Below are 25087 nucleotides of genomic sequence, written 5' to 3'. Positions count from 1 at the left end.
GTTGTACTTTCAGGACTTCATTGAGATTCACTGATTCTCAGGATTTTTTTTCAGAACCTTTAAACCATAGAGGTGTGCTTTTATTTTATGCTTATTGTGTTAGATGTACTTTTCACATACTTTCCCCTGTCTTCTTTCTGCATGCCTGCCTCCTGCCAACATACAAAGTGAACCAAAGATATTAAGTCTATGTAATTCAAGCTTAAATTTCTGTCTACATTCAACATAAAAAGCTGCTTCAGGTTTATGTAATCTGTGATCTTTCTTACAAACTGCAAGCAATTGTGAGAGGAGTATAGATTGAGGTTACAGTAGGTAGTGACATTGACCTGTTTTATCCAGGAGGGATTCTGATTAATTCTTTACAATCTAGTGCTATTCTCTTGGCTATTCTGTTCTATAATATGTGTCTTTTCAGTATTGTAGCCATATGTGTTCCTTTTTTGAAAGTGTACATAAAGAAAGAAAGACCTTGTACCTATATAGCACCTTGTAACACCCTCAGGATGTCCCAAAGCACTTTGCCTCCAAGGAATGACCTCTGAAGTGCAGTCACTGTTGGTATGTAGGCAAACTAGGGGGGAATTATGTAGAGAAGAATGGCATTGTGTGAGTGCGTTAAGAACATCAGAATGAGCAAAGAGTTGTTCGATTCAACAGATTGTATAACTTGCACAGCATAGACTCTGACAAACTTATTCATCCATAAACCAGTGTATTGGCCTGTGTTATCCATCAACCACTGTTGGAAACAGACTCCTGTACTATGTAGAATATTCAGTTTGTTATTACTCCTTAGTTGGTGAAGGGTGGCAGTGGGGAAGGTGCATGTTTGTTCTTCCTGTGTGTCCGTTGTAATTTCATTTTTTAGGTGTGCGTGTTGCCTTGCTCCTCGTCCATCAGATCCTTTTGCACGTTTCTGTCCGGAATGTGGCTCGCCTGTTCCTCCGGTGCCAGGCCGAAGGCTTCCACCACCCGAAGGAGCTCAGGTTGGTAACAACTGAAGCCAGCTCCCACAAACAGTATTGTGATGATGACCAGATAATCTGCTTTTTACTAGAGATGTTGGTTGAGGGATAAATGTTGGAAACTGGAGAACTCTCCAGCTCTTCTTCAAATAGTGCCATGGGAGCTTTTACGTCCACCTGAGAGGTCAAATGGGGCCTCAGTTTAACGTCTCACCTGAAAGACGGCACCTCCGACAGTGCAGCACTCCCTCAGTACTGCACTGGAGTGTCGGCCTAGATTTTGTACTCAAGTCTCTGGAGTGGGACCACCCAGTCCTCTGAACCCACAGCCTTCGTGGCTCAGAGGCAAGAGTGCTGCCACTGAACCACGACTGACACTTTGGCCTCTGTGTTTAGGGCCTGTAGTTGGGGGAAGAGAGGGATCAGCAAGGGTTTCCACTATTCAGTGAGCCCTGCTGGAAAGTACACATGTATAGGTGTTGGTTGTGGGTGGAAATAGATCCAACTGTGTGGTGGTCCCATAGTCAAATGGGAACGGTAGTGTAGTGGTAATTTCATTGGGCTAGTAATCCAGAGGCCTGGACTAATGATCCAGAGATGTGTAGTTCAAATCCCACCTTGGCAGCTGGGGAACTTAAATTCAGTTAATTAAATAAATCTGGAATAAAAAGCTAGTATCATTAATGGTAACCATGAAACTATCCAATTGTTGTAAAAACCCATCTGGGGCACTAATGTCTTTTAGGGAAGGAAACCTGCCATCCTTACCTGATCTGGCCTGTATGTGACTCCAGACCCACAGCAATGTGGTTGACTCTTAACTGCCCTCTGAAATGGCCTAGCAAGCCACTCAACTGCTACGAAACAAAATAATAAGAATGAAATCGGACGGACCACCTGGCATCGACCTCGGCACCGGCTACGGACACGGCAACGGCACACCCAGCCCAGTCAACCCTGCAAAGTACTCCTCACCAACACCTGGGGACTTGTGCCAAAATTGGGAGAGCTGTCCCAGAGACTAGTCAAGCAACAGCCTGACATAGTCATGCTCACAAAATCATACCTTTTAGCCAATGTCCCAAACTCCTCCATCACCATCCCTGGGTATGTCCTGTCCCACCGGCAGGACAGACCCACCAGGGGTGGCGGCACAGTGGTATACAATTGGGAAGGAGTGGCCCTGGGAGTCCTCAGCATTGACTCCGAACCCCATGAAGTCTCATGGCTTCAGGGCAAGCATGGGCAAGGAAACCTCCTGCTGATTACCACCTACCGCCCTCCCTCAGCTGATGAATCAGTACTCCGCCATGTTGAAACACTACTTGGAAGAAGCACTGAGAGTAGCAAGGGCACAGAATGTACTCTGGGTAGGGGACTTCAATGTCCATCACCAAGAGTGCTTGGTAGCACCACTACCGACCGAGCTGGTCGAGTCCTGAAGGACACAGCTGCCAGACTGGGCCTGTGGCAGGTGGTGAGAGAACCAACATGAGGGAAAAACCTACTTGACCTCGTCCTCACCAATCTACCTGTCGCAGATGCATCTGTCCATGACAGCATTGGCAGCAGTGACCACCGCACAGTCATTGTGGAGACGAAGTCCCGTCTTCACACGGAAGACACCCTCTATCATGTTGTATGGCACTACCACCATGCTAAATGGGATAGATTCAGAACAGATCTAGCAGCTCAAAACTGGACATCCATGAGGCGCTGTGGGCCATCAGAAGCAGCAGAATTGTATTCCACCACAATCTGTAACCTCTTGGCCCAGCATATCCCACCATTACCATCAAGCCAGGGGACCAACCCTGGTTCAATAAGGAGTGTAGAAGAGCATGCCAGGAGCAGCACCAGGCGTACCTAAAAATGAGGTACCAACCTGGGGAAGTTGCAACACAGGACTACATGCATGCTAAAAATGGAAGCAGCATGCTATAGACAGGGCTAAGCGATCCCACAATCAACGGATCAGATCAAAGCTCTGCAGTCCTGCCACATCCAGTCGCAAATGGTGGTGGACCATTAAACAACTAACAGGAGGAGGAGGCTCCATGAACATCCCCATCCTCAATGATGGTGGAGCCCAGCATGTGAGTGCAAAAGACAAGGCTGAAGCATTTGCAACCATCTTCAGCCAGAAGTGCCGAATGGATGATCCATATCGGCCTCCTCCTGAGGTCCCCACCATCACAGAAGCCAGTCTTCAGCCAATTCGATTCACTCCACGTGATATCAAAAAACGGCTCAGCGCACTGGATACAGCAAAGGCTATGGGCCCTGACAACATCCCAGCTATCATGCTGAAGAATTGTGCTCCAGAACTAGCCGCGCTCTAGCCAAGCTGTTCCAGTACAGCTACAACACTGACATCTATCCGACAATGTGGAAAACTGCCCAGGTATGTCCTGTCCACAAAAAGCAGGACAAATCCGATCCGGCCAATTACCGCCCCATCAGTCTATTCTCAATCATCAGCAAAGCGATGGAAGGTGTCATCAACAGTCCTGCTCACTGATGCCCAGCTTGGGTTCCACCAAGATTGCTATCAAGCGGCACTTACTCACCAATAACCTGCTCACTGATGCCCAGTTTGAATCACTCGGCTCCCGACCTCATTACAGCCTTGGTCCAAACATGGACAAAGGAGCTGAATTCCAGAGGTGAGGTGAGAATTACTGCCCTTGACATCAAGGCAGCATTTGACCGTGTGTGGCATGAAGGAACCCTAGTAAAACTGAAGTCAATGGGAATCAGGGGGGAAAACTCTCCACTGGCTGGAGTCATACCTAGCACAAAGGAAGATGAAATAATAACAGAAAACACTGGAAAAACTCAGCCGGCCAGGCAACATCCGTGGAGAGAGAAACAGAGTTAATGTTTCTGGTCGAAGACCCTTCGTCAAAACAAAGGAAGATGGTTGTGGTGATTGAAGGTCAATCATCACAGCCCCAGGACATTGCTGCAGGAGTTCCTCAGGGCAGTGTCCTAGGCCCAACCATCTTCAGCTGCTTCATCAATGACCTTCCCTCCAACATAAGGTCAGAAATGGGGATGTTCACAGATGACTGTACAGTGTTCAGTGCCATTCACAACTCCTTAGATAATAAAGCAGCCCATGCCCGCATGCAACAAGACCTGGATGATGTTCAGGCTTGGGCTGATAAGTGGCAGGTAACATTCGCGCCACAGAAGTGCCAGGCAATGACTATCTCCAACAAGTGAGAGTCTAACCACTGCCTCTTGACATTCAATGGCATTACCATCGCCGAATCCCCCACCATCAACATCCTGGAGGGTCACCATTGGCCAGAAACTTAACTGGACCAGCCACATAAATACTGTGGCAACAAGAGCAGGTCCGAGGCTAGGTATTCTGTGGCGAGTGTCTCAGCTCCTGACTCCCCAAAGCCTTTCCACCATCTACAAGGCACAAGTAAGGAGTGTGATGGAATACTCTCCAGTTGCCTGGATGAGTGCAGCTCCAACAACACTCAAGAAGCTCGAAACCATCCAGGACAAAGCAGCCCGCTTGATTGGCACCCCCATCCACCACCTTAAACATTCACTCCCTCTACCACCGGCGTACCGTGGCTGCAGTGTGTACCATCTACAAGATGCACTGCAGCAACTCGCCAAGGCTTCTTCGGCAGCACCTCCACAACCCGCGACCTCTTCCACCTAGAAGGACAAGGGCAGCAAGCGCATGGGAACACCACCACCTCCAAGTTCCCCTCCAAGTCACACACCATCCTGAATTAGACGTATATCGCCGTTCCTTCATTGTCGCGGGGTCAAAATCCTGGAACTCCCTACCTAACAGCACTGTGGGAGTACCTTCACCACATGGACTGCAGCGGTTCAAGAAGGCGGCTCACCACCACATTCTCGAGGGCAATTAGGGATGGGCAATACATGCTGGCCTTGCCAGCGACGCCTACATCCCATAAAAGATTAAAGAATTTTTTTTTAAATAGCCACTTAACCAACAAGGCAGCTGGCACCTGTCGAACTGCATTTCAGGCCTCCAAGAGTAAAAGCGGGTATGGGGAAAAAAACTAATTTATTGAATGATGTTGCTGAAACTGAATGACAGGGAAAGAAGCACTTCAAATGTCTGATAAAAGTCTTGTGTTGTTTTGCAGATGGGGCTTTGTGTGGAATGCAAGACAATGATCCCATTGAATACTCCAACGTGTATCGTGTGTGAGGCCCCTATAACACCCCAGCTGAGGCCTCAGGCCAGCATCCATCTCCAGGTAAATAACATGAGTTGGGCTCGGCATGCAAGAAATAGACACACAAAACAAGCTTCACTGATAGTTCACACAGTTGGAACTACCTCACTGCTTAAAGAAGGCTATTCACTGGATATTGGACTTTCCAGTTAGACATCGCAAGAACAATCCAATGTGCTGAAAAGCTGGCCAACAAAATGAAGAATTCCTGTAGTACTGCCAGTGGATTTCACTAATGCATCTGATTAATAAATGAATTGTCATATTTGTTAAATAATGTTTACAAAATATCCGGGGAGGGGGTTGGGGTAGGCGGGTAGATGGATATATCTCGCTTTACAAAACAACAGTGAAAAATGTACTTGGGGGTAATTTTCAACATCAGTGGGGGTGGAAAACTGACAATAGCGGATTTTCGGCCAATTTATGAAAATTACACCCCATTTGTACAATAGTGTGGTCCATTGGACCGTAATACATTCTGACAGGTGCATTTTTACGTAGGCAAGGCTATTAAGTTACGCAATGTATACGCAATGCTTTTTAAATAGGACAAGATTATCTGTCGATGTTGTGGAACAGGAAATCCAGCTAATATCCAGCACTGCGTAACCTGTGAGACCAAGCTGTCGGAATCACTGAAGGTAACTTACTGCCACTCTGTTTAATGAGCTTTAGTAGACTTGGAGTTGAGAAACTTGTGATTTCCCAGCTAGCTGCAGTACTGAGGGAGCGCTGCACTGTCGGAGATGCCGTCTTGCAGATGAGGGTTAAACCGAGGCCCCATCTGCCCCCTCTGGTGGACAGAAAAGATCCCATGGCACTATTTCGAAGAAGAGCAAGGGAGTTCTCCCCAGTGTCTTGGCCTATATTTATCTCTCAATCACTAAAAAAATAAGATTATCTGGTCGTGATCACATTGCAGTTTGTGGAAGCTTGCTGTGAGCAAATTGGCTGCCGCGTTACCTACATTACAATAGTGACTACACTTCAAAAAATACTTCATTAGCTGTAAAGCATTTTGGGATGTCCTGAAGTCGTGAAAGGTGCTATATAAATGCAAGTCTTTTTTTCCTTTCTAACTCGCAGCCAAGGTTAATCTCACTGCCACGTAGCAACACAAATCCCATGTGTTCTTTCTTGGTGTTCCCAAGTTGAGGAAGGGACTTTGGTTTGACAAAGTAGATGGAAACCAGCTGAGAGACAGAAGCTGGAAGTGCTCCAGTAGATAGTGATTCCCTGGGTCTGCCAGTACTTTCCACTTCCTGGTCACGGGTTTCTTTTGGAAGAGGGAGAGTAACGCTGATTGTGCTTTTAAAGAAATTTCCCAGGAGAAGTCTCTGGTAGCCTCCTTCTGGAACTTACAGATCTGCCCTTACAATCTTAGCCAGACAGCTTGAAAAGCTGCTCTTTCTGGAGCACCTCTCGGTGACTTAGAGACGCCGGGGTAGATCGTGACTTTGTGCGATGGTGTATAACGGGTGGTAGTGAGTCGGCCCATTTTACATCTTCCAATGGAAATAAAAATGTGGAGAGATGTAAAATGGGCTGCCGACTCGCTATCGCCCATTTTACACTGTCGCACAGTGTCAAGATCTACCTCACTCAGTGCAACCTGGTGAGTGGAAGGGCCGATCGCAGCCATCTGGCTAAGTGCAAGGCCCCAGTCTCTTCAACATAGGAGAAGTGTCAGCTCTGATCGGGAGGCCAACCATTAGCAAAGGAGCCTTGCACATGACCCAGAATAGCTAGTCAGCAATCGGCTAATGGCAGTCTGCTAACAACATGCATCATGCATCCTTTCATGTGTAAAAAAAATAACATCAGATTCTTTGAGTAAACTTTTTAATTTTGAAGACCTTATTAAAGATTTACTTAAAATACACGGTGCAGCATAAAAAGCTGAACAAAATTTCACTTAATTACCTGCAGTACGCTTAGGATATTGTGTAGTTGTTTAGCAAATACCTACTGTTATTTGAGTCTGTCATAACTTGCACCTGAAGCATATGAATTTTTAATTTACAAAATATATCAAGACCAGTCTTGTTTCATATTATACAATGCAAATTAAGTTGAAGGATTCAGTGGTGGGAATGAAAAATTTGCAGGGCTATGGGGAAAGAGCAGGGGAGTGGGACCAACTGACTATCTCTTTCAAAGAGCGGGCACAGGCGCAATGGGCCAAATGGCCTTCTGTGCTGTATGATTCTATGCATGTGAGACCACGACATAAAACTGCCCATAATATGGGACTAAGCTGGGAGCTTCATTCAGGTGCCACAAAATGGCTGGTATATGAAACAAAAATGTGACATGGGAGAATTAGAGTGAACTCAGCTGTAGGTGGAGTCAAGTCAGATTGTTGGGGCGGGGCAGAGCAGAGGGAGCATTCCCCTATATCAAGCTATTCGCTACCTGAACTGGGAATGAGTGTTCCATTCTCCAGTTCCAAAATCACTCATCTTTAATAAACACAAAAACAAGACTTGCTCCCTGAGTCAAAAATAAATTCTTCCAGCTTCATTTATGGGAAGTAAACATAGGAACAAAGGAAGAGGAGTACGTCATTCAGCCCTTTAATCCTGCTCCGCCATTCAATTAGATCACGGCTGATCTGTACCTTCAACTCCATTTACCCTTGATACACTTACCTAACAAAGTTCCTGTCAATCTCAGTCTTGAAAGCTCCAATCATCCCAGCATCCACAGCCTTTTAGGGCAGAGAATTCCAGATTTACACTACCCTTTGTGTGAAAATGTGCTTCCTGATTTCCCTCCTAAATGGCCTAGCTCTAATTTTAAGATTATATCCCCATCAGAGGACATAGTTTCTCTGTATCTACCCTATCGAATCCTTTTAACATTTTAAACACCTTGATCAGATCACCCTTCAACCTTCTAAACTCAAGGGAATACAAGCCAAGTTTATGCAACAATAATATGAACAGAAGTGAAATAGGTAGGTCCATTATTCCACATAGTGACAACAACACAATGCATTTTCTATTTTTTTCTGCATTGCACTGAAATAGTTTCTGAATTTGGTACAGTTAATTTTTCCCCCCTCTAAAACAGCCTCTTTTTAGTGGAGATGCCACCCCACCATTGCCAAGTCGAGAAGGGAAGATGGTGGCTTGTTCCAAATGTGGCCGGGTTAACAACACTGATGCTCGATTCTGCGACTGGTGTGGAGCCAAGGTATGCAAAAAACACTAAGCGATGGGCTCGACTGTCGGACTTTTCACCAGCACAACGTGGTGCCATCAATGCTTGCTGAGAGTTTGCCCCCAAATCTACTGTAACATCCTCCAGCCCTACAACCCTCCAAGAACTCTGCACTCCTCAAATTCTGGCCTCTTGTGCATCCCCGACTCCCTTCGCTCCACCATTGGTGGCCGTGCCTTCATCTGTCTAGGCCCTAAGCTATGGAATTCCATCCTCAAACCTCTCTACCTCTCTCTCCTTTAAAACGCTCCTTAAAACCTACCTCTGTGACCAATATCTCCTTATGTGGCTCGGTGTCAGATTTTTTCTGAAAGTACTCCTGTGCAGTGCCTTGGGACGTTTTACTACGTTAAAGGTGCTATATAAATGCAGGTTGTTGTTGAAACAACTGGAGGAGAGAATTGAACGGCTTTCCAAAAGCGAGAGAGAGGAAAACTAGAATAAGAGTCAAGCCATCTGCTCTTGCATAACATGGCAGACCATGTTGTAGCATCAACGTGTGGGGTACGGGCTTAGTTGCCCCATCCACCCTCCCCGACTCTGCTGAGTTCTTGATCTGAGCCCCAGTGCGAATGGAAGCCAGGCATCTTCTCCCAAAGGTTATTCAAGGCTGACTTTAAGTCGTTTGGCCAGGGCAGAAATGAAGTGGCAGCGACCCGAAAATAGCAGTGCAGTCCAAACCAAGCCAGCAAGGGGCTCATTAAAGTATTTAGACCTGAGGTCCTATGATATCAGTAGAACCCCCAACGTCATTTTCACCGGCAAAGTACCGTGCCGTGCTGGATCTGTACTGGCCAAAACAGGCATGAAATGACATTTGGAAGTGCTATTTAAAGGGGTTTCACCTGCAAGTACTCAGATAATCAGGAATTCACTGATTTTCACTTTTTCCTGCTCTCAAGAAGCCCAGGGCTCAAAATGGGAGTCATCTTGGCTACATACTGTGGTTGGAGAGGAAGGGAACCCACAGGAGTAGCATCAGGTTGGGGAACCTCAAGGAGCTGCAGTTAGGCTCTGAGGAGACCACACATGAGAAGGGCTGCTCAGTGGCCCCCTTACCCTGCCCATGATGTCTATAGGCTCAGAGTCAGTTAGCTCCACTTTTCTGAGGAGCAGTGTGTCAGGAGGCTATGCTTCTCCAAAGATACTGTCACAGAGCTGTGGAGCCTTCAACAAAACCTTCAATATAGTCTCCCAGCTGGCCATGCATTGCCTGTGACAGTCAGTGACTATGGCCCTTCATTTTTTTCACCTTGGGCTCTTTCCAGGCTGCAGCAGGAGATATCAGTCACTTTAGTCAATGGCCATCCATTCCTGAATCAAGTAGCTCACTGATGCACTCTTTGCCAAGGCCAACCAATTTATGATGTTACCCATCAATGCCGGCAGTCAGCAGGCTTCCCCCAAGTTCAGGCTGTGATTGCCTGCCCCATTGTAACCTTCAGGGCACCTCCGAATCAGCCAATACCAGTGTTCCCTGTAATTTTTTGGGGCCGCACTGCCCATTTAACAGGCTGCGCTCTAAAGTCCGTGCATGTGCGATTTTTTTTCAATTTAAAAGCCGGCTCACCGACTGCCCGGGACACCTTGAGTGCTGCACTTAAAGGGAACATTGGCCAGCACCCTTCATGAACAGGAAAGCCTTCCACTCCCCTAATGTTCAGTTGGTGAGTGCTCGCTGCCAGAAAATCAGGCAGGTCTGTGCCCAGTTTACTGGCAGCTGTCATGATGCCAACATACTGTGCCAGTCCACCATTCTCCCTGATATCACCCCACTCCTTGAGACAGCTCAGCACGTCAGAGGCTAGCTGCTTGGGGACAAGGGCAATTGCTTTTTACACCTGGCCCATGACACCTCTATCTAACCCACGTTCACCCGCTGAACAGAGATACAACCAAAACCACGGGACCACTAGAGCAGTATCAGAGCACCTCATTGGACTGCTTAAACAAGGCTTTCACTGCCTGGACCTGTCTGGGGGCTTTCTACAGTCCAGCCCACAGAGAGTCAATCGATTGAGGGCCTGGCTGCAGTGTCCATGGTAGACTACAGAGTGCTGATGCCCTGCGACAGAATGCCACATAAGCTGCAAGTGGAGTCCTCCATACTCTCAGATGTGGTGTGGCAGCTCGTAGGCAGGCTTCACAGGTGTGCATAAAGCAGTTTTTTTAAGGCTGGGCCCCTAACATTGGCATCTATGTTCTCAGCAAAGCTTGGAGCTGAGCTTTCCCTCCAGTGAGCCGTCTCATGGGCTGTCCTTTCCACTAGCTCTCACTCCTCTCACTTGTGCTCTGTGATTCATCAGGTGCAGACCCCTCTTAACTCGCAATGTATCCCACCTGAGGTGGCGATTTATGTGCTAGTGCTTGGGAGAGACGCAGCGAGTGCTGGAGCTTCTCCAACACGACTGTCCCCTCTCCGAGTCATGTTCTGCAGGCTCCAGGTCTTCGGATGCACCTAGAAATAGGGGAGAGAGACAAGAGTCAGCATGGCATGGGCAGGAGTAGATGATTGGCAGCAGTATGGAGCACGAGGTTGCCACGCTGCCTGAATATGTGATTGCTTGTGGAAAGAGAAAAGGTGAGAGTAATAGGCAGACATCTTGCTGAGTGTGGCCTCCAGCCTTACCACCACTGATACACCTTCATCTGTCTGCCCCAATTATCCCAGACGGGTGATATCACTAGGCGGCCTGATGGCCCCACCCGAAAACCGCCCGCGATAAAAAGTGACCCTACTGAGTTTCACATGAAGTGCCCTATGAAAAGTTCCCCAGATGCATTTTATGTTATTATTTTTTGAGTTTCTTAATGCTGTATATCCTTACCTAACCTGCTGAGTGTATCCAGTATTTTCTGTTTTTATTTCAGATTCCTGTGCTTTCCTAACAGGTTAATTCTTTGGTCAGAGGTGCTTGTCCAAGATGCTCAGTTGAAGTGTTATTTCAAATAGATTTGGCAATTAGGCTACAAATGTTTTGGATTATCCATCAGCTCTTTCCTGATTTAAACAATCTTAAACTTAAAAAAACCCACAGTAAATGCTGATAACATTCAGCAAGTCCGCTTCTGTGGAGAGAACTGAGGAGTAAAGGTTTCGGGTGTGGACCCTTTGTTCAAAATAATATTTGACTAAAGGCTCCACACCCAAAATATTAATTCTTCTGTTGCTCTCTCCTCGATGCTGCCTAACCTGTTGAGTGTATCCAGTATTTTCTGTTTTTATTTCAGATTTCTAGCATCTGCAGTATTTTCTTCTGTTGGTTGAATTGTAAGTTTAAACTGGAAACCTGCTCTCCAGTAAACTTGGAGCATGTGTAATAATGTTATTGCAAAAAAGAATTCACAATGTCAAAAATCTTTCAATTGTTCTTCAATATAAACCTGCGTTACCTGGCCCAGTTAGGTGGAATGGGTCGGGTGACGTTATGCATGACGCGTTTTAAGCCGGGATCCTTAAACGGACCCTGACCACATTAAATTTTAAGTTTAATCTAACATAGTGGGTATTGAATCTTTACTGTACAATAAGATAATAAAAGTTACATATGAATGACAAAGAAATATTTAAATAAAATTATCATTAAGTAATATGACTCCATCTACAAATATGATCAAGAACATAATTTAAAAAGTACATGAGTTGGGAAGTTATTGGTGCTTTAGTCACAAATCTATAGACTTTTGTGTCAGTAACTGATAGAAATAAAAGGTGTGTGTATAGGTAATACATAAAATTAAGCAGATTATAAATTGTAAAGGGGTGGATTTACATTCTTATGCAAGTTCAGCAGAAGAGCTGCAGAATCCCTGACAAACAGTGTAAGTGGTGCTTACAATGTGTTTCTGGGATTTCTGCTGTTGAAGTTAACAATGGACAAGTGAGAGAACCACTGCAGAAATTCTTTCTAAAATCTCAGACTGAAAAATTTAATTAGTCATATTCAGGGACTGAAAGTAAATTGAACCAGTGGAATGAGTGATGAGAATGAAATTATTACGGTTGATGACTTGATTTAATGTGTAACTAGACAATCACAGTATACAGAAAAACCTGACCAGAAACAACACAAAAATTTATTGAAATGGTATATGTCATTTTTTATAGTGCAGATCAATTCACTGCAATTACTGTTGAGCTGAAAGACAACAGCTGAGAATGGCCGGTGACAAATTAACATTTACCAGTAGCTTTTCAAGTAGAACAGAATCTCCATCAATCTGTTAACTGATGTAATCAGCATGTTTTTATTCTGGTTTGTTTTCCATGCTGTCAAGTAATCAGCTGGAGCAATGGCCATGGAACTCATGCCTCAAGTTGACAGACGTGGTCCCCGAGCTGTGTGAATCCCATGGCCATGCAGAGAAATTTAAAAAGTAGAGGGAAAAAGGCTCTTAAATGTCTGTAAAGTACCTCATAATGATTTCAATTGGGTCCCCTGCCTGTCAGGTTGGCTCCGCATGACGGACGCGCCTGTGGGAAAGGCCCGTGTGAGTGAGTTGACAGCGGGTTCCCGACCCACTGTCAAAAAAAACAGCTTTCCCACCCGACCCACCACCAATCGCGTCACTACCACCCCAGAAAATTCAGCCCTACAATTCATGAAGTACTTCATTGGTTGTGAAGCGCTTTGGGATGTCCTTAGGGCCTGGAAGGCGTTATATAAATACAAGTCTTTCTTTTCTTCTAGCCTGGTCCCCCGATGAGCTACCTCAGCTGCGCAAAGTGCGGAGCAACCAACCACCCATACGCTCGTTTCTGCGGATCCTGTGGCATTTACCTGGAGCCCCCTGCCCGGATCGTTTCTCGCAACAGCGCATTGTTTGGTTCTAGCCAATCTGCGGCTCTGGCTGAGGTAGGTCCTATTGAATGATTCTCCCCTTCAAAACCAGCCGGATTCCTGAATTTCTGGTTTGACTCACTTGAAGACCAAAGCTGACTGTACGCCTCCATACAAATTCACTCATAGCGTTGCCAACCCCCCTGGATTGCTCTGGAGTCTCCAGGAGTTAAGGATTAATCTCCAGGACAAACCGGGAAAGAAAAATCATTGGTGCATTATAAATAAAATTGTGTATTGTTTGCATTTTCTTTGAACACTTTCGTTTATCAGTCATAAAAATATTGGAGATGGGAGGAAAATGGCTGATTGGCTGGGCTGGGTGGTTGCAGGCGGGAGGTCATGTGATGAAACCTCCAGGAATACGTCCAATCAGAGTTGGCGACCCTATTCACTCAGTGGGACCATAATGTGTTTTTAAATAGATACTGCTTTCTAAAAAGAAAGAAGCACTTGCATTTATATAGAGCCTTTCACCACCTCAGAATATCCCAAAGTGCTTTACAGCCAATTAGGTAATTTTGAAGTATAGGCCAGAATTGTAATCTGGCGGTGGGGCGGGGGGCTAGAAAGCGGTCGGGAAACTCGGGAGAATGGGTTTCCCAAAAGCCCAGCCGACTTTAACGGCAGGGCCTGATTAGCATTTGAATGCTCTGTTTCCCGCCAACAGCCAGCCAGATGGAGAGGCCAGCTGACTGCTGGCGGGTAGGCCTGCAGCACTAGGCCACAGAGAGGAGGGAGGGCTGGGGGTGGGGTGGGGGGGCCAGGTGGTTGGGGCCCAGAGAACAGTCGGGGCCAGAGGAGTATCGGGGGGAGGGGGGGGTTGTCGGGAGCCAGAGGAGCATTGTGGGGGGGGATGTGGTCGGGAGCCGGAGGAGGATTGGGGGCCAGAGGGGAGAGGCCGGGAAGGCGATCAGGGGGGCCAGATGGGGGAAGTCAGAGGCCCGAGGGGGGCCTCAGAGGGGAGGTTGGGGGAGATTGCAAGAGTCGGGGGGGGTGTCTGATTGCGGGGGGTGGCTGAAGTAGAGATGCTGGATCCAGCAGGTTAGTGTAAAGGCACTTACCTCCTGGATTCAGCAGTCCTCGGCTCCCTTTAGCTGGCGGGTTCCCTGAGGCCTGGGAAACCCGGCCAGCCAGAGTTAAATTTGAAATGGTCTATTACCAGGAGGCCGCCAGCCTCATTATAATATTTAAATGACAGACCCATCCCCTGGGAGCGGGTTGGCTGCCTGATCCCATCCTGACTCCGTTAAAACCGGAAGTGGGCGGGTTGGGGTCAGGGTGCAGTTTTTTTTAACTCTTAACCTCCCACCCGACCCAACCCACCCATTTTTTGAGGTGAAAATTCCCACCATAGTCACTGTTGTAATATGGACACCGCAGGGTCCCACAAACAGCAATGTGATACTGACCAGAGTGGTGTTGGTGAGGGATAAATGTTGGCCAGGATACTAGGGAGAACTCCCCATGTCAAATCAAATCAAAATCAAATCAACTTTTATTGTCATTGTTAGTGCACAAGTGCAGTACAACGAAATGTAGGCTTGCGGCTCCCGAGAGTGTACAATTTGGATTAGGACACTTAAACATTCAACATACATTTATACATTTGGCTTGCAGTATATTAGCATAAATATGACCATAATAAAGTGCATTGGCAGATGTGCAGGCTTTAGTGTTTATTTGTGGAGTTCAGTAGGATGACAGCCCTGGGAAAGAAGCTGTTCCTAAATCTGGTCGTATGGGTGCGAATGCATCTGTAGCGTCTTCCAGATGGTAGGAGGGCGAACAGACTGTGGCTGGGGTGGGTAGGGTCTTTGATGATGGACCGTGCCCTCCGTAGGCAGCGTTTCTGATATATATGCTCTATGGTCGGTAGCCGGGTGCCGGTAATGCGTTGGGCAGTTTTGACTACCCGCTGCAGGGCTTTCCGGTCATGGGAGCTACAGCTGCCATACCATACTGTGATACAGTTTGTCAGGATGCTCTCTATAGTGCAGCGGTAGAAGTTAGAGAGGATCAGGGGTGACAGATTACATCCCTTCAGCCTCCTCAAGAAATATAGGCGCTGCTGGGCCTTCTTCACCAGAGAGGAGGTGTTGAGGGACCAGGAGAGGTCTTCCGTGATGTGGACTCCGAGGAACTTAAAGCTGGCCACCCTTTCCACCTCCGCCCCATTGATGTGGATGGGGGTGTGACTTCCGCCTTTGGACTTCCTGAAGTCCACGATTATTTCCTTTGTTTTCTTGGTGTTTAAGGGCCAGGTTGTTGTCGGCGCACCACTTCACGAGATGCTGGACCTCCTCCCTGTAGGCTGACTCATCGTTGTTGGTGATCTGGCCTACTACCGTGGTATCATCTGCAAACCTGATGATGGTGTTGGAACCATTAACAGCCACACAGTCGTACAGTGAAACAGTGCTGTGGGATCTTTTACGTCCACCTCAGAGGGCAGACAGAGCCTCAGTTTAATGTCTCATCTTTCAGTACTGCACTAGAGTGTCAGCCTAGATTTTGTGCTCTGGATTGGGACTTGACCCACAACCTTCTGCCTCAGTGCTGAGCGTGTTATCACTGAGACATGCTAACACCTGACAAAGATGGAAATTCACAGAATCTCAGTAACCCTAGACCACTGAACTATACATTACATAAGTGGTGAAAGCCACTTCATTATCTGGTGCTCTTCACCATAGTGGTAAATATCTGCTCCAACCCAATATGGATTTTTTTTCTTGGTGAGGCTATCAATCAATGTTCTCCCTAATTTTTTTGGGTGCATGGCCTCTTTAAGGGGCTGTGCGAGACCGGCAGAGAGCTACGCGGCCGCACAGCTTACAGGGAATGTTGGTATCAACTCCTATCTTCTCCAGTTTTTTAGGGCTACACGCTGCCTTGGCTTAAGAAGTTTAGTGAATGTCCTGCTACCAGACTCAGTTGGTAGCACTCTTGCCTCTTGAGTCAGAAGGTTGTGGGTTTGAGTCCCACTCCAGAGGCTTGAGGACAAAATCTAGGCTGATACTTCAGTGCAGTACTGAAGGAGCCCTGCACTGTCGGAGGTGCCGTCTTTAGGATGAGACGTTAACTGAGGCCCTGTCTGCCCTCTTAAGGTGGTATTCCGAAGAAGAACAGGGGAGTTATCCCCGATGTCCTCGTCAACATGTATCCTTAATCTACGTCACTAAACAGATTATCTGGTCATTATCACATTGCTGTTTGTGGGACCTAACTGTATGCAAATTGGCTGCTGCGTTTCCTACATTACAACAGTGATGCAATTCTTAGGGATGCCCTGAGGCCATGAAAGGCGGTATAGAAAAACAAGAAATAACAACAGAAAATGCTGGAAAAACTCAGCAGGCCAGGCAACATCCGTGGAGAGAAATTAGAGTCAACGTTTTGGGTCAAACCCCTTTATCAAGTCTTTCTTTTCTCCACCTGCAGGGATGTGCATGACTTCTGCTCAGCACCTGCATCACATGGTGCACCAGTAACTATGCTGAAATATGTGTCCTTTTATTAGCCTTACTGTACGCTAGTACAGATCGAACTTACTCAATACCTGGGCTGCCAAATTTGATGTATAGTTAGGGTGACTGGCCACCAATTTAAAATGTCTGCAGTTGCATTCACCTCTGGAAATATGTCTATAGATTTAACACAGTTTTTCAGTGCTGATAGAATATCTCTATTTAATGCCACAAGATGGCAGACTTTCCATTTTTTTAAAAAGATTAGTTATTATTTTCAGAGCCTAAATAATAGCAGCTACATACTGTGCCAAACAAGTACCGGCCCTAAGCTGAGTTTGTTTTTTACCCTGTGCTATTTAACTGGCTGTAAAAGGTCTGATGCTTCCAGTAGGTGAGACTTTACAGGCATCCTGTCCATCAAACAATTCAGTGACTTAAAATCCGTAGCAGCATGATTTTAGTTTCTTATTGGCTACACAACAGCGGGGTGACTTAACTGGTAGAGAAAGGATTAAAAGAAAATGTCAAAAATACTGGAAATTTAAAATAATGTAAAATCACAAAAATACACAACAGGTCAGTTAGCATCTACATAAGAACATAAGAAGTAGGCCATACAGCCCCTCGGGCCTGCTCCGCCATTCAGTAGGATCATGGTTGATCCGAACCTAGACTCACGTCCACTTCCCTGCCCGCTCCCCGTAACCCCTAATTCCCTTATCAGCTAGGAAACTCTATCTCCTTTTTAAATTTATTTAATGTCGCAGCTTCCACAGCTCTCTGAGGTAGCAAATTCCATAGATTTACTACCCTCTGAGTGAAGAAGTTTCTCCTCATCTCAGTTTTGAAACGGCAGCCCCTTATTCTAAGATTATGCCCCCTAGTTCTAGTCTCACCCATCATTGGAAACATCCTCACCGCATCCACCCGATGAAGCCCCCTCACAATCTTATATGTTTCGATAAGATCGCCTCTCATTCTTCTGAATTCCAATGAGTAGAGGCCCAACTTACTCAACCTTTCCTCATAAGTCAACCCCCTCATCTCCGGAATCAACCGAGTGAACCTTCTCTGAACTGCCTCGAGAGCAAGTATATCTTTTCTTAAATATGGAAACCAAAACTGCACGCAGTATTCCAGGTGTGGCCTCAACAATACCCTGTATAACTGCAGCAAGACTTCCCTGCTTTTATACTCCATCCCCCTTGCAATAAAAGCCAAGATTCCATTGGCCTTTCTGATAAGAACATAAGAAGTAGGAGCAGGAGTAGGCCATACGGCCCCTCGGGCCTGCTCCGCCATTCAATAGGATCATCGCTGATCCGAACCTAGCCTCACGTCCACTTCCCTGCCCTCTCCCCGTAACCCCTAATTCCCGTAACCCCTAATTCCCTTATCTGCTAGGAAACTGTCTATCTCCGTTTTAAATCTATTTAATGCCGCAGCTTCCACAGCTCTCTGGGGTAGCAAATTCCATAGATTTACTACCCTCTGAGTAAAGAAGTTTCTCCTCATCTCAGTTTTCAAAGGGCAGCCCCTTATTCTAAGATTATGCCCCCTAGTTCTAGTCTCACCCATCAGTGGAAACATCCTCACCGCATCCACCCGATCAATCCCCCTCACAATCTTATATGTTTCGATAAGATCGCCTCTCATTCTTCTGAACTCCAATGAGTAGAGGCCCAACCTACTCAACCTTTCCTCATACGTCAACCCCCTCATCGCCGGAATCAACCGAGTGAACCTTCTCTGAACCGCCTCGAGAGCAAGTATATCTTTTCTTAAATATGGAAACCAAAACTGCACGCAGTATTCCAGGTGTGGCCTCACCAGTACCCTGTATTACTGCAGCAAGACTTCCCTGTTTTTATACTCCATCCCCCTTGCAATAAAAGCCAAGATTCCATTGGCCTTCCTGATCACCTGCTGCACCTGCATGCTAACTTTTTGTGTTTCATGCACCAGGACCCCCAGATCCCTTTGTACTGTAGCACTTTGCAGTTTCCATTTAGATAATAACTTGCTCTTTGATTTTTTCTGCCAAAGTGCATAACCTCACACTTTCCAATATTATATTCCATCTGCCAAACCTCTGCCCACTCACTTAACCTGTCTATGTCCTTTTGCGGGTTTTTTATGTCCTCCTCACTCACTGCTTTCCCTCCCATCTTTGTATCGTCGGCAAACTTGGATATGTTGCACTCGGTCCCTTCCTCCAAATCATTAATATAGATTGTGAAGAGTTGGGGTCCCAGCACTGACCCCTGCGGAACACCACTTGCTACTGATTGCCAGCCCGAGAACGAACCATTTATTCCAACTCTTTGTTTTCTGTTAGATAGCCAATCTTCCACCCATGCCAGTATATTACCCCCAATCCCATGATTTTTTATCTTGATCAGTAATCTTTTGTGTGGCACCTTGTCAAATGCCTTTTGGAAGTCCAAATACACTACATCCACTGGTTCCCCTTTATCCACCCTGTATGTTACGTCCTCAAAGAATTCAAGCAAATTTGTCAAACATGACTTCCCCTTCATAAAACCATGCTGACTCTGTCCTATTAAATTATGTTTATCCAAATGCTCTGTTACTGTTTCCTTAATAATGGACTCCAACATTTTACCAACCACAGATGTTAGGCTAACTGGTCTATAGTTTCCAGCTTTTTGTCTACTTCCCTTCTTAAATAAGGGTGTTACATTAGCAGTTTTCCAATCTGCTGGGACCTTTCCTGAGTCCAGGGAGTTTTGGAAAATAATCACCAATGCATCCACAATCCCTACCGCTACTTCTCTCAAGACCCTAGGATGTAGGCCATCAGGTCCGGGGGATTTACCCGCCTTAAGTCCCATTATTTTACCGAGTACCACCTCCTTAGTGATTTTAATCGTGTTTAGCTCCTCCCCTCCTATTGCCCCCTGTTTGTCCAGTGTTGGGATATTTTTAGTGTCCTCTACTGTAAAGACTGATACAAAATATTTGTTCAGCGTCTTTGCCATCTCCATGTTCTCCACCACTAGTTTCCCGGTCTCATCCTCTAAGGGACCAACGTTCACTTTAGCCACCCTTTTTCTTTTTATATAGCTGTAGAAACTCTTGCTATCTGTTTTTATATTTTTTGCTAGTTTACTTTCATAATCTATCTTCCCTTTCTTAATTAATCTTTTAGTTATTCTTTGCTGGCTTTTAAATGCTTCCCAATCTTCTATCCTCCCACTAGATTTGGCTACTTTATATGCCCTTGTTTTCAGTCGGATACTATCCTTTATTACTTTACTAAGCCACGGATAGCTGTCTTTTCTTTTACTCCCCTTTTTCCTCAGTGGAATATATTTATCTTGAAAGATGTGAAATATCTCCTTGAATGTAGACCACTGCTCTTGTACCGTCTTACACTTTAATCTGTTTTCCCAGTCCACTTTAGTCAATTCTACTCTCATACCTTCATAGTCTCCTTTATTTAAGCTCAGTACGCTGGTTTGAGATCCAACTCTCTCACCCTCAAACTGAATTTGGAATTCAACCATATTATGGTCACTCATTCCAAGGGGATCCTTTACTAGGACATTTTTTATTAATCCTGTCTCATTACACAGGACCAGATCTAAGATTGCCTGCCCCCTGGTTGGTTCAGTTACATACTGCTCAAGGAACCCGTCCCTAACTCTTCCTCAAGGCTGCCATGCCCAATTTGATTAGTCCAGTCACTATGAAAGTTAAAATCCCCCATGATTATAGCTGTTCCCTTATTACAAGCCCCAACTATTTCCTGATTTATACTCCGACCAACAGAGTTGCAACTGCTAGGAGGCCTATAGACTACGCCCACTCGTGACTTTTTCCCCTTATTATTCCTTATCTCCACCCAAACTGTTTCACTATCCTGATCCTTTGACCCAATATCATTTCTGACTATTGCAGTGCTTCCATCCTTGATTAACATAGCAACCCCACCTCCCTTTCCTTCCTGTCTGTCTTTCCTAATTGTCAAATACCCTTGTATGTTTAGTTCCCAGTCATGATCATCTTGCAGCCATGTTTCCGTAATGGCCACCAGATCATAACCATGTGTAGTTATTTGTACCATCACTCGTTTATTTTGTTACGAATGCTGCGTGCATTCAGATAAAGAACTTTCAAATATGTTTTCTGACAATTTATTCCTGCTTTTACCCCTTTTACTACTTTACCTTTATCATCATACATTCTGTTCCTTCCTGACACGCTCTGGTTTTTAATTCCCCCATTGCTACCTTGCTCTATTGCCTTCTCCGCTGTCATTTTTATTTTTCGCTCTCTTAAAACCTCCCCCCCACTAATTAGTTTAAAGCCCTCTCTACAGCCCTAGTTATTCGATTCGCCAGGATTCTAGTCCCAGCACTGGCCAAGTGAAGTCCGTCCCAACGGAACAGCTCTCTCCCGTCCCAGTACTGATGCCAGTGTCCCAAGAAGTAAAACCCATTTCTCCCACACCAGTCTTTGGGCCACGCATTTAATTCTCTAATTTTATTTACCCTAGCCAAATTTGCACGTGGCTCAGGTAGTAATCCAGAGATTATTACCATTGTGGTTCTGCTTTTTAATTTGGCTCCTAGCTGCTCAAACTCCCTCAGCAGAACCTCCTTCCTTGTCCTATCTATGTCGTTGGTACCAACATGGACCATGACAACTGGATCCTCCCCCTCCCACTCCAAGTTTCTCTCCAGCCCAGAGGAGATGTCCTTAACCCTGGCACCGGGCAGGCAACACAGCCTTCGGGACTCTCGCTCTCGGCTGCAAAGAACCCTATCTATCCCCCTAACGATACTATCCCCTACCACTACAACATTTCTTTTAACTCCCCCCACTTGAATGGCCCCCCGCTCCACGGTGCTGTGGCCAGGTTGCTCATCCTCCCCACAGTCCCCGTTCCCATCCTCACAGGGAGTAAGAGCCTCAAACCTGTTGGACAAGAGCAAGGGCTGCGGCTCCTCCAACACTACCTCCTGGATCCCCTTACCTGCCTCACTTCTAGTCACACCATCCTGTCCCTGACCGCGGACTACAGCTGAATTAATTAATCTAATTGGTGTGACTACCTCCTGAAACACAGAGTCCAGGTAACACTCCCCCTCCCTGATGTGTCGCAGTGTCTGAAGCTTGGTCTCAAGCTCATCAGCACGGAACCGGAGTTCCTCTAGCAGCAAACACTTATCGCAAATGTAATCACCGTGAGCACCAATGGTGTCCACCAGCTCCCACATTTCGCAGTAGTAACACATCACCTGCTCTCCCATTCTGTGAAATTAATTACATTTATTATTATTATTTTTAAATACCCTCTGCCCCGATTCTAGATGATGAATATCACACCTCTATTTAATTGAACTTACCAACTTATAAAGGCTTAAAAGGGAAGGAAAAGTACTCGCCAATCACCTACCAGCTTAGCTGTGATGTCACTTTTGAATTCTGACCTCCCCTTGGAATGTTGCCCGTGGAGCCTGTTTAGGCTGCCTCGCCTCGCTGCTGCGGCTCGACTTGACACCCGCTGCTGCTCCCGGCTGCCTCGACTGGGCCTCGCCTCGCTGCTCCGCCTCCGTGTTGTCTGCTAATCCTGAGGCTGGCAGAAAATACAAGGCAGAAACAAAACAGAAACAACACCTAACACCCCACTCACCCTAACTCCCTCACTCACCCAAACTCTCAATGGCACTCTCTGCTACTCGCACTACTGCTGATCACCTGCTGTACCTGCATACCAATCTTCTGTGTTTCATGTACCAGGACCCCCAGATCCCTTTGTACTGTAGCACTTTGCAGTTTCTCTCCATTTAGATAATAACTTGCTCTTTGATTTTTTCTGCCAAAGTGCATAACCTCACACTTTCCAACATTATATTCCATCTGCCAAATTTCTGTCCACTCACTTAGCCTCTCTATGTCCTTTTGTAGATTTTTTATGTCCTCACTCGCTGCTTTCCCTCCCATCTTTGTATCGTCGGCAAACTTGGATATGTTGCACCTGGTCCCCTCCTCCAAATTGTTAATATAGATTGTAAAGAGTTGGGGTCCCAGCACTGACCCCTGCGGAACACCACTAGTTACTGATTGCCAACCCGAGAATGAACCATTTATCCCAACTCTCTGTTTTCTGTTAGATAGCCAATCTTCCACCCATGCCAGTATATTACCCCCAATCCCATGAATTTTTATCTTGATCAGTAATCTTTTGTGTGGCACCTTGTCAAATGCCTTTTGGAAGTCCAAATACACTACATCCACTGGTTCCCCTTTATCCACCCTGTATGTTACGTCCTCAAAGAATTCAAGCAAATTTGTCAAACATGACTTCCCCTTCATAAAACCATGCTGACTCTGTCCGATTAAATTATGCTTATCCAAATGTCCTGTTACTGCTTCCTTAATAATGGACTCCAACATTTTACCAACCACAGATGTTAGGCTAACTGGTCTATAGTTTCCAGCCTTTTGTCTACCTCCCTTTTTAAATAAGGGCGTTACATTAGCAGTTTTCCAATCTGCTGGGACCTTTCCTGAATCCAGGGAGTTTTGGAAAATGACCACCAATGCATCCACAATCCCTACCGCTACTTCTCTCAAGACCCTAGGATGTAAGCCATCAGGTCCAGGGGATTTAGCCGCCTGAAGGACAAAGATATTTTTAACATTCATTCTTGGGATGTGGATGTCGCTGGCAAGCCCGGCATTTATTGCCCATCTCTAGTTGCCCTGAGAAGGTGGTGATGGGCCTTCTTGAACCACAGCTGTATTCTTTGTAGTGGTTTGATATAAGCGAATGGTTTGCTAGGCCACTTCAGAGGACTGTTAAGAGTCAACCACATTCAGGTGAGACTGGAGTCACATGTAGGCCAGAGCAGGTAAGAACGGCAGGTGTTCTTCCCTAAAGGACATTGGTGAACCAGTTGGGTTTTTACGACAATCTGACAGTTTCATTGAACATTTTACTGTGATGTTTTTGTTGCATTTAAACTGTCATGATGAGATGGGTGGAACAAGTCAGTAATTAGTGTAAACTATGAGGAGGAAATTAGGTCAGATATCTCAATGTCAGACATGTTAGTCCCAACATTTTGCACTGGCATACAGAGAGGGAAGCAATTGAGTTATGCCTCTGAGATTGGGAATGCTTTAAAAGCTTGGGTGCATATTCATGATATTGGTAAATATTTTGTACTCAGTAATAAAGTGATGAAGAAGCAAGTAAAAGAACAAAGGACTTGCATTCATATAACACCTTTCGTACCTCAGGACGTCCCAAAGCGCTTTACAGCCAGTTAAGTGATTTTGAAGTGTAGTCACTGTTGTAATGTTGGGAAATGCAGCCAATGTGTGCAGAGCAAGCTCCCACAAACAGCAGTGAGATAATGAGCAGATAATCTGCTTTTTGATGGTGTTGGTTGAGAGATAAATATTGGCCAGGATACCGGGGAGAACTCCCCTGCTCTTCTTTAAATTGTGCTATGGATTATTTTACATCCACTTGTACTTAGAATCATAGAACCCTACAGCACAGAAGGAGGCCATTCAGCCCACTGTGCCTGTGCTGGCTCTTTGAAAGAGCTCGCCAATTAGTCCCACTCCCCTGCTCTTTCCCCATAGCCCTGCAAATGTTTCCTTTTCAAGTATTTATTCGCCTACCTTTTGAAAGTTACTATTGAATCTGCTTGTACCACCCTTTCAGGCAGTGCATTCCAGATCATAACAATTCACTGCGTAAAATAATTTCTCATAACTGCTCTGGTTCTTTTGCCATTTATCTTAACTCTTTATCCGCTGGTTATTGACCCCTTGGTTCTGGCGGGAGATTGAGGGGGCCTATGCAGATGAAGCCCGGGAGTTTAAATCACCCAGGCCTCACGCTGTGGAGGGCTGGACAGATTTCCTTCCTTCTAGGCCCCCGCCCGCATGACTCCTGCCCGGTGTAACAATCCGCCCTACTGCATCTATTTTAGTTCACCTTCCCAGACTGTCCGCTATTGCAGCACCAGCTCTGATCAGATAAGATAGAGGCATTTCCAAGCTGTGGGACTTGGAGCAAATTCCCCCTCATTTGGCCTTTATCGTGACTAAGTAGGACTTGCCCCAGGAAAGAATTTTCGGAAAAGAGCTGGAAGTGGACAAGTGCACTATTAATTCCACCTCCACAAACTCCCCACGTTACGTATAATTACATACTGTAGTATTTACAGCACAGAAACAAGCCATTCGGCCTACAGGTCCATTCCAGTGTTTATGCTGCACACGATCCTCCTCCCACCCTACTTCATCTCTCCCTATCAGCATCAGTTAATGCTCAGTTTGTGTGTTTG

The 25087-nt window shown here is 45.9% G+C and overlaps 1 protein-coding gene across 1 annotated transcript in view; it reads left to right on the top strand.

Annotated features, from left to right (window-relative positions):
- dzank1 (double zinc ribbon and ankyrin repeat domains 1) overlaps window positions 1-25087 on the top strand; it is a 110844-nt gene that overhangs the window by 52712 nt on the left and 33045 nt on the right. Inside the window, exons 8-12 of the mRNA XM_085977975.1 lie at window positions 872-989; window positions 5117-5230; window positions 5761-5853; window positions 8288-8410; window positions 13129-13293. Of these exons, the coding sequence (XP_085834101.1) occupies window positions 872-989; window positions 5117-5230; window positions 5761-5853; window positions 8288-8410; window positions 13129-13293 (613 nt within the window). The remainder of the gene's footprint in view (window positions 1-871; window positions 990-5116; window positions 5231-5760; window positions 5854-8287; window positions 8411-13128; window positions 13294-25087) is intronic.

This window comes from Somniosus microcephalus, chromosome 3 (assembly GCF_052327205.1).
Source record: "Somniosus microcephalus isolate GS21.2 chromosome 3, FLI_Smic_1.0, whole genome shotgun sequence".
Classification (NCBI taxonomy): Eukaryota; Metazoa; Chordata; class Chondrichthyes; order Squaliformes; family Somniosidae; genus Somniosus; species Somniosus microcephalus.
The sequence above is the reverse complement of the archived record's forward strand: the minus strand, read 5'-3'. Positions and strand labels throughout refer to the sequence as shown.